Raw genomic sequence first — 16638 nt, forward strand, 5'->3', positions numbered from 1 at the left:
TTCTTCACATTCATTGAGTATGTTGACGTGGTTCTGGCATAACATAGATTAGGTTTTTATAAGGAAGGAAACAGAACAATTGATATATTTAAGTCAGAGTATGCATCATTATAGCTGTGATGTTTATTTTCTCTGGTAAAGCAAACAAACTGAATAGAAACAAAAAAGATTCCTTTAAAACACGTGTTAAAAGGGAAGATTCCCCCCAAATAAAACTATACATAAGCACTTATATATATTTGTGCAGGCTTTTATAGATTATGTGTGCATATGAGTACTACACGCACATAAAAGCCACATAGAAAAAAGAGAAAGAAAACATTCGAATGCTAAAGATTATTATATCTGTATGGTAGTTAAACCAGTGACTTTTCCTTTTATGCTTATATTTTCAGACTTTCTGCAGTGCCCATGTGTTACTGTTTAAAAGGTCTCCAAAAAAGACTTAAAAAAAAAAGATCCATTCATTTCTGATACTTTCAGTTTTCCTAAAGTTGGAAAAGTCACCAGGTTTCACTCTCCGAAAGCCCTTTCATAGAGAACATTTCTCTGTTCATCTGGAATGAGTGGCTTAAAGAAAACAATACTGACATTTCTGGCAATCAGCTTTATGATCTCTACTCTTCCTGATGGTGAAGCCACATTCCTACCTACCTCTCCTGACGGTATACAGGTATTGCTCCGTTTTCCTGTAAATGTAAAAGGTAAACACCGTGTCCTCAGGAGTAGTTAGGCAATGCTCCTAGACAGAATTTCGGACATTTATCTTTCTTACAGGAAGATGTATGATTTTCCAGGCAACAGTTGGCAATCTTGAGGATTCTTCTTTACGTTGGGAGTCTGTGCCTTGGGCTCCACTGCAATATACTGACTGTCAATTAGAGGCTCATCAGAGAGTTATGAATTGGTTTGTGCAGCTCACTAATTGGAAAGCCTGCCTTTCTAGTAAATTCTCCATTCTGCAGGTAATATATTAAGGTCTAACTTCTTTTCTCCTCTCCCTTTGCCAGTCTTTCTTCTTTTTAACACTACAGTCAAGTGCCTACAAACCATAGGTTAGTCTCCTTTATTCTAGAAGGCACAATGATGTAGAAAAAACAATAAAATCATGGTGTTTCTCCCAGGAATTATTTTAAAAAAGTGAAAGTTTACTTTCTTTAATCTGACAACTGTACTGGGTATTGCCCACAATCTTAGAGTTCTGAATCAAGAAGTTTCTGGACAGTAATCATATTGCAAAAAACAAAAGAAAACAAAAAAAGTGACTCAGCATTTAACCTCCCCCATTTTCATGTTTTGCGTCTGTTTTTTTCACCTTTTCATATGTATATTTCCAGCATTCCCTCAATACACTGATACCCAGAGCCCACAACAGACACAGTCAGATACTCAGAGTCATTCTGCTTCCAGCTCAACATCAAGTGCAATCAAAACATCAAATGAGATACCACTGCACACCTGTTAAGATGGCTGCTACCAAAAAAATAGAAAATAACAAGTGCCGGCGAGAATGTGAAGAAAATGGAACTCTAATGGGAGTATAAAATGGTGCTGCCACTGTGGAACACAGTTTGACAGTTCCTCAAAAAATTAAATACAGAATTACTATATGATATACACAAATGAATTGAAAGCAGGAACTCAAACAGATACTTGTACACCAATGTTCACTGCAGCATTATTCACCCTAAACAAAAAGAAACAGCTTAAGTGTCCATCAACAGATGAAAGAATAAACAAAATGTCATATACCTATATGATGGAATTTCATTCAGCCTTAAAAAGGAATGAAATTATGATACATGCTACAACATGGATGAACCCTGAAAACACTATGCTAAATGAAACAATCCAGACATGAAAGGACAAATATATGATTCCACTTACATGAGGTACCTAGAATAGGCAAATTCATAGAGACAAAAAGAAGAGAGGTTACCAGGGACTGGGGGAAGGGGGATGTGGGGAGTTACTATTTAATGGGTACAGTTTCTGTTTGGGAAGATGAAGAAGTTCTGAAAATGGAGAGTGGTGATGACTGCACAACACTGTGAATGTTTTCAATGCCACTGAATTGTATACTTAAAAATAGTTTAAATGGTCAGTTTTTAAATAAAGATAATTGACAGTTTAAACAAAAATAATAACAATGTAGTGTGGGTTTACAATATACATAAAAGTAAAATGTATAATAAAAGCACAAAGATTGGGAGGAGAGAAATGGGAGTACATATTGCTAGGTTCTTATACTTTAAGATGGTAAAATATTACTTGAGGGCAGACTGTGATGTTAAAGATATATACTATAAACTCTAAAGCAAATACTAAAACAAGAAAACAAAGAGTTATGGCTAATAAGCCAACAAAGGAGACAGAATGTAACCATAAAATACCAAGGGTCAAAATGTAGCTTGATCCAAGGATTTATCCCTTGGAGTAACTCCTTAATAAAATGCAGTACATATTTTGTATCATCCAGTGAAAGGTTAGTTTATTAAAACCTACTCAGGGGTATAATTAAGTCAATGAAAATAAATAGCAAATGCACTTACTGCCCAGACTGGTGATGTAAAGCCCAGAATTGCAGCCTTAGCTCCATCAGCAATGTAAGGGATAATAATTTCTCCCAGACGTGTATCTCTGAACAAGGCTCTAAGGATATTTAAAGCATGAACCTAGAATAAAAAGTTCAAAATCAGTTGTAGGTTGAAGACTGTGGTAATTCCAAATCTGTACATATCCAGTAGCATAGCCTCCAAACAAAAAAATTACCAAATTACAAGAAGAAATGGATAATTCACAAAAAAAATAGATTTTAATAAAACATGCCTAATGATTGATAAATCAATTTTCTTAAGTTAGCAAGATTTGAACAATGCAATACAAAAGTTTGATCCAATGGACCTATGTAGAATCCCACACCTAGCAAATAGAGACAATACATTCTTTTCAAGCACACATGAAACATTTATTTTTTAAAATGACCTCAAACCTAGCCACAAAGTCTCAACAAACAGCAAAAAATTAATTTCTTACAGATTATGCTCTGATCACAGTGGAATTAAGTTAGGAATCAGTTTCTTTACATACTTTTAAAACTGACACATTTTAAAACACTGGTCAAAGAAAAAACTTTTTAATATTTAGAGCTGAACAATAATGATGATGCTACACACTGACACTTGTGTGATGCATTTAAGTGGAACATAAAAGAAATGTACACCTTAAATGGCATCTATTTAAAAAAAAAGGCAAACCATTATATACAGAATGGATAAAAACAAGGTCCTACTGTATAGCACAGGGGACTATATTCAATATTCTGTGATAAACCATAATAGAAAAGAAGATAAAAAAGAATGCATATATATGTATAACTGAATCACTGCTATAGAGCAGAAATTAACACAACACTGTAAATCAACTATACTTTAATAAAAAAATGAATTGGAAAAAACGTCCAATTAAGATGACAGAAAAAGAACAATAAACTCAAAAGAGAGAAAGAAAATTTAAAAGAGTAGAAAATTTTAAAACGTCAATGACATAACTATGAGCATTAACAAAACCGAAAGGTGATTCTTTGAAATAGAAACAAACCTCTGATGAGACTAACCAAGAAGAGAAGAAAATAAGCAATATCATGAATACCAAAGAGGACATGACTAAAGGTACATCAGAGAATAAAACAAAAATATTTCTACCCTAGTCAATTAGAAAAATTAAGGCAAAATGAACAATTTCCTAGAAAACAGAACTAATCAAAACAACTTCAAGGAGAAATGGAAAAGCTATATAGATATTACCGCTATATAAAGAAAATCAAGTTAAAAATCCTACTCATAGACCAAAAAGAAAGCAAGACACCAAACCCACCAAAATAACACACACACACACACACACACACACACACACACACACACACACACACAAAGACCCACATGATTTTATGGATGAATTCTACCAAATATTCAAAGAATATATAATCCCAATCTTATTTAAACTGTTAAGAGAAGATGCCCAAGTTTATTTTATCAGTCCAGTACCACCTGGCTATCAAAATAAGGTAGGGACAACTACTTTGAGAAATGGTAGTATCTATTAAAGCTCAACATACACATACTCAATAACAACTCCTAAGTATCTACTCAAAAGAAATGTACATATTTGTTCACCATTAGGCGTGTCAAAGAATGTTCTTAAAAGTACTGTTCTTAATAAATAACCCCAAATTTAAAACCACCCAAATTTTCATCGACAGAAGAATGGATAAATAAATTGTATACTATTACATAGCAATGAAAATGAATAATTCACAACATGGATGGATATCGTAAACTTAATGTTCATTAAAGAAATCATATCAAAAGAGTATATAATGTATGGTTACATTCATATGAAATTAAAAAAAAAAACAGGTAAAGCTATGGTGTTAAAACTAAGCTAGTGGTTACATTTGGGGAAAAGGTACTGATTAGAAAGGAGTATGAATGGGCTTTCAGGTGCTAAAATGTTCTGTTTCCTGCTGGTTATAGAAATGTGTTCACTTTGTGGAGGCAAACATATTATTTGTACACATCTTTGTATGTTTGTTATAATTCAATAAAAAACTTTTACATAAAAATGAGGACAGGTACAGCATGAAAAGGAAAACCACAGGTTAATCTCACTTATGAATCCAGTGAAAATATGTGAAAAAAAATTTTTTTTTCAAATTTTTAAGTGAATCTAGCAATGTGTAAAATAATCTATCATTTCAAAGTTGGAAGTTCATTCTCTGTAGGCAAAGAACCTATTACATTAAAAAGTCAATATAATTCATGATGTTTGCAAATTCTAGAACAAAACATTTATCTCAAAAATGCTTGAAAGCATTCAATAAAATTTGGTTTCCTTGATAAGACACACGTTAAAACCTACAGCAAATATCAGATACAACATAAGGATGTCTGCTATCTCTATTTCTATACAAAACTGTACTACAAGTGCCAGCCAGAAGAACAAGAAAATTTTTTTAAAGAATTAGAAGAGGGCTTCCCTGGTAGTGCAGTCCGCCTGCCGATGCAGGGGACGCAGGTTCGTGTCCCAGTCCAGGAAGATACCACATGCCGCGGAGCGGCTGGGCCCGTGAGCCATGGCCGCTGAGCCTGCGCGTCCGGAGCCTGTGCTCCGCAACGGGAGAGGCCACAACAGTGAGAGGCCCACGTACCGCAAAAAAAAAAAAAAAATTAGAAGAGTAAAGCAAATTTAGCATTACTAAGGATATGATTACCTATAAAGAAAATTCAAAGAATTTACAGACAAGTCATCAGTTGAATTACAGCAATTTAGGTAGGTTGCTGAACATTTCACAAAAGATGTGTAAGACTTTTAAGGAAAATTATTTTTAAATGTAATGAAAAACATTAAGGAAGATCTGAATAAGTGGAAAAATAAAGCCATGTACATGGACTGAAAGATTCAGTATCAAAAAAAGAAGTCATTTTCCCCAAATAAATCAATGAATTTAAATTCCAACCAAAATTTAAAAAGGGCTTTCTGGTTGAACTTTAACAAGCTGATTCTAAAACTTATATGGAAGAGCAATGGGACAAATATTGCCAAGGTAATTCTGAAGGGAAAAAAAAGGAGACTCACCCTACCAGATATCAAAACTTATTTAAAAAAATACAGTAATTAAAATAGTGATTTGGGCCCAGGGACAGACTAATAGACTAATAGAATAGAGCACAGAAACAGACACGCGTATCGACAGAAACAGTACATGAGATGTGGTGTTAGTACGATAGTACAAGAGGAAAGGATGCATTATATAAAGAAAATATAAAATATCTTTCTGACCCTGGGGTATGGAAGGCTTTCTTAAATGAGATCCAAATGCAGAAACCATAAAAGAAAAGACTGACATATTCCATTTTATTAAAATTTAAAACTTCCAGGCAATAACAGAATAATAAGCAAAGTGAAAAGAAGTGATAGACTAGGAGAAGATACGTGTAATTCAAAGAACCAAAAAGGAAAAAAATATCAGGAAAATAATTTTAAAACAACAAAAAACCCAACTCCTGCAAAACAAAGACAAATAACCAAATTAAAGGTAGCCAAAGTCTTTAAATAGGCAATTCACAGAAGTTATACTAAAGCCTAATAAATACATGGAAAGATGTTAAAGCTAGCCAGTTATCAGAGAAATGCAAAATAAAACTGGGAAACACAAATTTCACACCAGGCAGAAAGGAAAACATTTGTATACAATGAAACTCTGCTTGGAAATTAAAATGAACTTGGAGCTCACTAATTTTAAAAGATGTTGACTGAAAAAAAGCCAAACTATAAAACAATGTGTAGATAACACAATTCATGTAAAAAAAAAAAAAAAAAGCTCTTAAAAGATGCACGAAATGATTTGGTTTAATGATTACAGATAAGGAGGACCAAAGGTAAACAGAATATGGAGGAATCCACAGTGTATGCAATTGTATCTTTAACGTTTTACTTCTTCTTTTTTTTTTTTGCAGTACGTGGGCCTCTCACTGCTGTGGCCTCTCCTTTGCGGAGCACGGGCTCCGGACGCGCAGGCTCAACAGCCACGGCTCACGGGCCCAGCTGCTCCATGGCATGTGGGATCTTCCGGGACTGGGGCACGAACCCGTGTCCCCTGCATCGACAGGTGGACTCTCAACCACTGCGCCACCAGCGAAGCCCACGTTTTACTTCTTAAACTTGGAACTGATTTCATGGATGTTGATTATTCACTGTACATTTTTACGTGCTGAAATATTTCACAGATAATAAAAAAATAATACAGAAGTAAACCATGGGAGGGGAGAAGGAAAGCAAGTCATCATCCAACACCTAGAAGAACTGGTCAGAGATAAAATATTAAATTTTCACCAATTTAATAAAAATGGTCACTAGTGGTAATTAATGACCTTGAAGCAGAGTAAGGTAATAATTTAAAGTACTCTTTAAAACCAAATTTCACTATTTTCAGGTGTTCTTATTAAACAATGTTATTTTTTAAAGTGATAGTCTAAGAAAATGGAGCCAATTATATTTTTCACACTTTTTTGGGGAAAATAAAATGATCATTTCTAAAAGGTGATCAGTAACTTTTTATTTAAAATTTTTAAAGAAATTTCACATCATATAGTCACAGGCCACTATGTGACATGTGTTAATAAACCCTATCCTTTCCCACCGGTCCACATTCTGGCCCATGGGCTTCCCTTTAATACCTCCCACAGGCTCTGACATAAAACCATATGTACTTGACTGTAAACTTCAGCTCTCAGTCTGTTCTCTGACCCAGCATGGGCCTCCCACAGGTGGGTAGGAACACCCTACTATGAAGCATCTGCTGAGAAAGCCTAGACAAGAAGTATCTGACAGGTGTGTACCACCATGGAGAGGAGTGGAGTGAAGCTGTGAGGAACACTTAACCCAAATTCATACACACACATAAGTACATACTTAACTCAACGTTAGCAGTGACATAAAAAGGAGTATTAGCTAAAATTAAAATATGAATATACCCAAAGCCAGACACTACATTTTAGGGAAAGATCCAACTGCCCAATCATAAAATATACATCGACTCAAAGAAGCACACATGAAATTTGAAGGTGATAGCACATTCATTTTTAAATTTTTAGATACAGTTGTAATATTACAAAATATCTTGTCTAAATTGAATGTTTTCACCACAGTTTAAAAACAGATCATCTTGGTCAATCTGTAACAACTAAAGCAATGGTTTATTTTGTGGACTCGAAAAACCAAACCAAAACAAAACCCCTCTGAATAAGCTTCAAATGTCTGTCTTATCCTCAAGAGTTCTGTACCTTCAGCAGATTTTTTTTTTTTCTTTTTAAGTACAGCAAAGATTTAAAACCACCGCCTTCCTAGCAGGGTTTGTATATTTCCATTATTACCTTAGGGACTGTGCTCTGTGAGTCATCTGTAGGTCCAGCCAAAGAGATTAACTCTTTCATTGTTATTTTCAACAAATCCATTTTGCCTTTCTTAGGTTCAGATGCCAACAATGCCTATGGAAAAACAAGACAGAAATTATCAGGGCTATTATTTTATATACACCTGTTTGCTACTTCCCAGAATTGATTCCCCAATGCAAAATCCCCTTTATAAAAACATGTGGTGTTAAGCAAGTTAATTAAGCCATGTGGCCTCGGGCAAGCAGCTTAACCTCTCCATCCCTCAGATTCTTCGTCTGTAAAATTAGGTGGTGATATCACAGCATCTCTAAGGTCACCTCCAGTTTGCTTATTTATTATGTAATTCTAAGAGGTTGAAAATGGCTCTTGTTGACATCTCTTCTAAGACCATAACTGGGTAGCAGGTCTCAGACACAATAAGCACGTCAGTTTTAATAACAAATTTATCCAACAAGAAACTTCTCTTCACTTGAAAAACAAAAAACCTCTGGATTAAATTTCTTGTAAGGATTTGGAAACTCCCTGGAGATTGATCAGTTATTTAATTCTTCACAAGAGTCTACCTGGAGGACTATCAAACTGTAGCACTGGAAACTCCATGGGACAAAAGGAAATACTACAAACTTCAAAGTGGGTCTTATATTTGAATATTCAAGAGGTGCTTATTTATTTTGTGTCTAATATTTTGCCAATATTCAATAAACATAAAAATAGGAATATCAAACCACTTGAGGCAATAGAAAGAAATGAAGTAGTGATACATGTTACAATATGGATGAGCCTTGAAACATGATGCTAAGTGAAAGAGGACACAAAGACAACATATTATATGATTCCATTTATACAGAGACAGAAAATAGATTAGCAGCTGTGTAGGACTGGGAGTAATGGGGAGTTCTTCTCCATAGCTAACACCAAGCAGAGGTTTCCACCAGAACAAGAACATTACTTTATTGGTAAGTTATGCTAGGAAAAATGGGGCCTCTCTGAGCAGATTTTTCTGATAATTTAGATTTTATTCAACTAAAATAAATAAGAAATCTATATATGATTACTAATGTGTCTCCTGGGAACGATAGTTCTTTTTTCCCCCAAGAGCTGTGCATAGTTATGACATTCTTCCCAAGGCTGGGCTAAGAAGGTGCAGTTCTGACCCCTCTACCACTATAACCAATATGTAGTACCAGTTGGGAACCAGAGATGGAGGCACACAGCACAAAGATGCAACCAAACCTTGCTGTTGCATTAACACGTGACCTCAGACAGACATATAAGGCAAAAACACACTAGGTCAGAATGAATCAGAGGCAGGAGAATGACCCACACTGGTCCAGAACGGGTCAGATCAGAGAGGAGTCGATTTCTGAAGGTCACCAAAATCTACCCAGCAGAACCACCTCGGTGATCTCTATGCCAAATCAACCTCCACGACTGGTGCCCGTTGTCATAAAAATCATGACTCTGCGAATTTGAGGGAGGCATAAGAAAGGGAAGGAAAACATGTTGGGGCACTAAAAAACAGACTTCATTTCACTTATTTTCATTGCTTTTTTTATATCACCCCATTCCTGGATTTTATCTTCCTGAATATTAAACAAAGATCATTCAGGTCGGGTCTGATTTAGTATCGTGAGGACTTGGTTTTTATTCTTTGGATTCATAATGGTGACAGCCTCTTAATTTCAACACTGTGGAAATAAAATATTTTCTTATCGAGTAGCAATAGCTGAGTATGCTGATATGAAGCAATCTTTAAGGTATAACATTAAGTGAAAAAAAGCAAGAGACAAAACAGTCTCTTGTGTGGAGTATGCTTTCATCTGTGTTAATAAAGAAAATGCACACACACACACACACACACACACACACACACACAGGGTGCCTGGGCTCAATTCTTAGTGCTGCTCTTACTATCCTTGTGGCCATTAGCAAATCACTTACCTAACTTTTCTAAGGCCCAGTTTCTTCATCCACAATATACGGATGATCATAGGACCTACCTCATAGGCCTTGAGGAAGGATTAAATGAGATAACATATGTGAAATAACCACTTATAAAAGTTAGCTACTATTAGGATTAGGATAATTTTATGCATGGATATTTTATAGAAGGATTCAAAAGAAACTGTTAACGCTGGTTGCCTACAGAGTCTTAAGGGTCTTTGACATGAAATGAAGAATATTTTTTCTAATCGAGAAAAAAAATAAAGGGCAGCATGCGCACTTCCTGGAAGTGAGCAATGAATGCACCACAGCAATGTCTTCCTACTTCACACACAGGCGGAAATCTCTACCACCCTCTGTTCATATTACAAGACTGACCTCTTAGAGGGTTTGTTCCAAGAAGAGATCTGTCACAGGAACACACTGTCCACACATTAAAACAAAATCACAAATGCTATAGTACTTGTGAAATGTACTATAGAGAAGACAGAAATGTCCCTTAAGCAATATGCTCACTCATATGTCAGGGGGGTTAGAATACACCATTATCAAAAGACCAAAAACAAACAAACAAAGCCCCCAGCTATGATCCTGTAGATAAGTATCTACCTGTATGTAGAAAGGAATTCCAGCGCTGCGTCTTGTAGCACAGAGTTTAGATGAAGGATCACTGCATCTAATTTCCTCTAAAACATTCCATAACCACTCTTCCGGTAGCTTCTGCAGACTCAAATTAGGGCACCTAAAAGGCATATATAAAGCAAACATTTGGAATTATCAGGTACCAAAAAGTAAAAGCATAAACCATCGATATACATTAACACTGTTAGGAAAGAATAAACATCCTTACATTCAGAGGGAGGGAAACTAAAAAATGGCTCACTTTCCATTTTTCACCTACTTTCTTCTTTATGATGGGTCTTAGCATTAGTAGCTATTATAGATTCCATTTCTTACAAAAGCATGAAGAGCATGTGTCTTGTGTGCAAATGAGTTTTAATACCTAGGCCTGCACCCACGCCCAAAATGTTCTGAAGGTTAATCAAACTCTCACCAATGTTCTATATTGCAAAATTCAAGATTTCCAACAAGCAGAACATAACCTTATAGTTTACTGTAGTTTATATTCTACAGTTACAGAGATTATACATATTCATATACACATTTTTGAAAGTGTATCTTAGTAATCATTTTAGCTTTCTCAAGTGTGGCCTATCACAAATAAAATTTTCATCCACATCCTATGGAGAATTCATAAAGCAAGTTATTTGGAAAGAACCTTAAACATTTTAAAGTTATTTGGACATTACTGTTAGTAAGATTCTGCTGTACTATGTTAACTGTTATTCTAGAGTGCTTAAAAACATGTGACTTTTAAAAAATTTTTCATCTTATGCCCTAATATACAGTTATATAACATTATCCTAAGAAATAGCATATTTAATGTTAGACAGGCACAATTATTTTAGAAGGATCATAATTGGATTTAACTAAAATTAATACGAAAATAAAGAGGTAAAGTCCAAAGGAAAAATACTCTCTTTTTTAAATTGAAGAAGACAGTCTTCAGCAAGATAACTGATTTCTAATTTGTAGAGAGAATTAGAGCTCTTAAAAACATGTGGGTTTTTTGGTTTTTTTTAATTGAAGTATCATTGATTTACAATGTTGTGCTAGTTTCTGGTGGGGACTTTTTTTTCTTTATTTTAGTTTGGTGTTAAGATAGACAACTTCAGTTTCTGACTAACATTCCAAAGAGCAACTCAAATTTAGTTGTTTATGTCTTATATAGAACAACATATACATAAATAATACTACTTTGAAGGAGGCATTTTTTAAAGTTTGACATGGGCCTAAAAAACATTATTTCAGCCACAAATGTTACAACCAAATCTCCCTACCCCCAGCAGGCCCTGTGATTTTAAAGGTTTTCTTTTAGCCTGGCTTAAAGTCTATCACCTTGTTCCTGCTTCTTCCCCCTCAGCTCCCTCAGCCATAAAAACCAGCCATCAACAGACTGAACCACAAAATTAAAAGAGATTCAAAGGCAGAACAACCAAATGCAAAGTGTGAACCTTGTTTAGATTCCAACTTGAAAAAAACAAATGTAAAAAAAGATACTTTGGGGCTTCCCTGGTGGCGCAGTGGTTGAGAATCTGCCTGCGAATGCAGGGGACACGGGTTCGAGCCCTGGTCTGGGAAGATCCCGCATGCCGCGGAGCAACTGGGCCCGTGAGCCGCAATTACTGAGCCTGCGCGTCTGGAGCCTGTGCTCCACAGAGAAGAGAGGCAACGATAGTGAGAGGCCCACGCACGGCGATGAAGAGTGGACCCCGCTTGCCACAACTAGAGAAAGCCCTCACACAGAAACTAAGACCCAACACAGCCATAAATAAATTAATTAATTAAAAAAAAAAAAAAATTAAAAAACACATTTGTTAAAAAAATAAAAAAAAATTAAAAAAAAAGATACTTTGAAATAATACAGATAGTTATGTATATATTAGAAATTATATGACACCAAGGAATTATTTACAGGATGTGCCAATGGCATTGGGGACATGGAAGAAAGTATTTTTTAGAGAGGCACACTGAGGTGCATAGGAGTAAAAATAACATTTCAGGGATGTACTTTGTAACACTTCAGCAAAGGACAATGAAAGGGATAGATGAAGCAAGTGTGGCAAGGCAACTGCTTGCCTTGCCAAGCAGTTGGCAAGGTGGTTCATTACATTATTCTCCCTCTCTCTCTCTCTCTCTCTATATATATATATATATACACACACACACACACACACACACACACACATACGTGTGTGTGTGTATATATGTTTGAAATTTTAATACGCTTTATATGTTTGTAATTTATGTTTGAAAATTTTCATAATAAAAAATCCATTTCTATGTTTGAATTTTTTATAATAAAAATAATCCTCCCACACTTACGTTACTTACATTACTGAAGTTACTTCCCAATCACTGGGTTTGTATCTTTTAAAAATTATGATAAATGCATCTGTTTCATAGAATAATTTCTCTAGTTTACTACTAATATCGCCAATGTGGTATAATCCTCACACAGTTGCCCAGTCAAAAGCTGAAATCTAAATCCCCAGGAGTTGTTACTTAAGTGCTAATGATACAGTTATGGATTACTGCTTTTTTTGCTCATTTTTCATGGTCTTTTAAGTACATTTGGGTTAATTTACACCACAATGGGTGAGCAGAGAAAAAAAAAAAGAGAGAATTAAAGCAAAGTCACCTTTCTGTGATCTAACCATGCAAGGAAAAGCTGGAGTCCCAGAGGTGAAAAAAGAAGACTACTTGATCTAAGGTTATCTGTGGATTTCATTTACTTATATTTTCTTCCCCACCACAGGACCAGTGGCAGTGAAGGACTGGCTTACAGATAATGCTTCAGATGAAGGTTAAGTATTCCTGTAGGAATTCACTATGTAAGAAAAACGAAAGGGGAAAAGGAACTGCAGGAGATGGGGATACTCAATGAAATACTAGGACAATACTAGTTCAGTAATGCTCCTCCTCCTCAACGCCATTCCCAGGCCTCCCTGAGCTGGCACACAGAGCTTCTAGCAAAATCAGCCAATCTGAGAAGGCAGGAAGGTCTGGGATCAGAGTGGGCCACCTCGCCAGGTATCACCCTTCCTTGCCTGAACTTACAATGGCTCTTGACTATTAAGAAATCTTGAGCTAACTCATTTTCCATCTTGATCAAATCTTCCAGTTGGAAAGGTCCCCTATGTCCTGGCTCCAGCCCTCCTACTTGAATCTAACCTTAAAAATTCTTCCAAATTCCTATGCAGACCTTCTGTTCTAGTAAGGTTGTTCACTTTGCAAATTGCAGTTCTTTGTTGATCTGGAATAAACCCATTTTTTGCTGGAGAAATAACTAGCAGTCTATTTGGTTTAAGTCAATAGCTGATACCGCAGATCTGCTGGGTTCTAGCTCTAGAAGCAGAAGTAATGGCCAGGAAGTCAGTTCCTGTGTAGTAACTTGCCTACCTCCTAGGAAACAGGGAATTTCAGTGGCTTCCTCTCCCATGAAAGGTTGTAAAGGCTACTGCCAGAGCTGCTTGGGGATAAAGCAGTAGGAAAAGCCATGGGTCCAAGGGAGACTCTATCAACCAGGCTGATTACTAACTAGGTGACCAGATCTGTGATATCCCCAGTATCACTGTGGATGGAAGATCCAAAATGCCACTATTTAATCTAGCTCCTCTGCTAGAAAGGAATGAGCCTAGAGAGAGAGAAATAAATAAAACAAACTAACGAAAAAGCCTCCCAATCATAGCCAACAAACCAAAATTCAAAACAGAAATAAGGTTTTCATTAAAAAAGACATCTAAAAAAATCAGTAATTAGAACATAAATTCACTCTACATGAAGCTTAATTTTATGGAGCAGTCTGATAAAAACATTAAAATAACTGCTTAGATACTCAAGAGCTAAATGAAGGAATAACTTTCACACTATTTTTAACCTAGCAAAAAGAGATGGCGGGGAGAGAAATTAAATAATTTACCCAAGGTTATATACAACTAACAAGTGACAGAGAGAGAATAAAAATGTAGACTGACACCAAAGCTCTTGCTTAATAAATTAAAGGCATTATTTCAAGGTGCCTGTCCTAAATGCTCAGATATACATTTGGTTTGATCTGGTTCATGATAGAGGTATTATCAACTCTCTTACTATTTGCTTCAGTAGGTTTCATTCAGTCATTTGGAAAAAAGATCTATTAAGTACCTAGTAGTTGCTTGGCACTATGCTGTACCCTAGGAAAGAAGCAGTAGAATAAAAATTCCAAATTACACATAATTCAGGAAGCAGGTTCCTATGGATCTAGAATGCATTACCAGAGTAGATTGTTTTTAAGGACTGCCTTCCTAATCACGTTTTAGTCAGGTTACCGTTCAAACTGATTTCAGTCCCTGAATATCCACCATCAGAGTAGGGGTTAAAATAGTTTTGAAACAAACTGGTGATACGGATAGAAAGCTAGCTGGAGAATCAAAATATCCTACAGAAAATCCACTCAGCAGACAACCTACTTGTGACTGATTTGAGGTAAACTGTGTCACACTCAACTCCCTTAGATGACTGGGGACATTTATTACCGTTAATAAACTGTTTTCTTACATTAACTGAATGACTCATCGCTGGCCTAAAGAAATTACGTCACCTTCAAACACAAAGCAACTAATTTCACATTTTAAATGTGAAACACATTTAAAGCCGATATATGAAGCAAAATTCCCAGAAAATTGTCAAAACTCAATTGCCAGGAAATTAATTATGTGTAACCTCAACTGAGTAAAGGTTAAGCCTCTACCAATATCTTCATTTCCCAAATAATAATTTACTTACCAAGCTGTTATCACTAAGAGTTTTTTGTTTGTTTGTTTTAGCACAAGAAGGAAGTAAATTCTTTCCCTTTCCCCTAAACACACTTTTACTTTGTTAGGTTTAAGAGCAAGTCCAAATGAAAATTCATTCAAATAAATAAGTTATCGGGTACAGAAAAGTAAATGTCAATAAAAACAAAGCTACTTATTTACTGACGGTTAATAAACTTTTACCTTACCATGGTTCCTTGTTTTTCATTTGCTAATTATTTAAATAATTCTGAATAATGCGAAGAAAAAAATGAGTGTTTTTGGAACAAAACCAGGATTTGTCCCTAACCTTGATACAGAGTAAATGATGTGTATTTACTCAGGCTCAACATCATCAGTTATCACCATCATCATCTGAATGAAAACAGCTATAAACAATAATTTCAAAAATAACAAACACTTAGCCCGGCTATTCAGAACAACACACTTAGATACCTAAAACACTGCATATCACATATCAGAGTGGATGATACACAGGCAACCAAGGGGGGAATGATTAGTACTGGTCTGATATACAGTACAAAGACCTAAGAGTATTCCTTCCTTCATATGGATGAAAACAGGAAACTGAAAAACATGTACCTTTCTACATAAAAAAAAAAAAAAAAGTGAGGTTTCAGGGAAAGTAGAAGAAAGATAATCTTATCATTTCAGATATCACTTCTAAACCTCTACCATATTAGTGCTGTTATGAGGAATTCGAGTTTTCTCACTCACCCAAGTCCAAAGTTTTGCAAAGCAAAGCTTCAGCTGCCTATAACATAAAAAGCAGGTCAGACTATTGATTTTAAACTGGAGTCGGGAGGGGGGCTATACCCATATACTTGGAGCAGTCATATCTTTTAGATTTAAAAGAGAAAATTATCCACAATGTAAAAAAAAGGTGTTTGCTTTCACAAGTTACATGCTTTAAATATTCCAGGCACTAATCTGAAATCATCCACTGATGATACTGAACAAGCTGATCTAAGGTTCCAGGTACAAGTGGAAAAAGAGTCAGGAGGAGGATAAAGGCAGCTTGGAGAGATAGAGCACACTTTCTGGGAACAGAAACTTTATTTATTTTATATTCATGTCGCTTCTTGTTTGTCCCATCCAGCCCTTCTCCCCTCTTCTATGCAACTTCATAACACACACATATACACTTTATTTGTTGATCACACATATTAATGTCTGTTCAATTCCCAAGATACCTTTTATTTTTATATCCATTTGGTTGGAAGCTCTCAGGAAAAAAAAAAAAAAAAAAAAAAAATTTCCAGGAAGCGCAAGATCCTGGCTCACAAAGCCCGACGTATTTGAACAACCTCATTCAACTATCT

General features: G+C 35.6%; 1 protein-coding gene across 5 annotated transcripts in view; it reads right to left on the minus strand.

Annotated features, from left to right (window-relative positions):
* The window catches only part of THADA (THADA armadillo repeat containing), a 314598-nt gene that overhangs the window by 223675 nt on the left and 74285 nt on the right, over positions 1 to 16638 (minus strand). For all 5 annotated transcript variants that reach the window (XM_032652726.1, XM_032652725.1, XM_032652728.1 and 2 more), the window contains 3 exons: positions 10509 to 10641; positions 7935 to 8048; positions 2553 to 2675 (listed from right to left, as the gene is read on the minus strand). In XM_032652726.1, coding sequence (XP_032508617.1) covers positions 2553 to 2675; positions 7935 to 8048; positions 10509 to 10641 — 370 coding nt within the window. The remainder of the gene's footprint in view (positions 1 to 2552; positions 2676 to 7934; positions 8049 to 10508; positions 10642 to 16638) is intronic.

The sequence above is a fragment of the Phocoena sinus genome, chromosome 13 (genome assembly GCF_008692025.1).
Source record: "Phocoena sinus isolate mPhoSin1 chromosome 13, mPhoSin1.pri, whole genome shotgun sequence".
In the NCBI taxonomy this organism is placed as follows: domain Eukaryota; kingdom Metazoa; phylum Chordata; class Mammalia; order Artiodactyla; family Phocoenidae; genus Phocoena; species Phocoena sinus.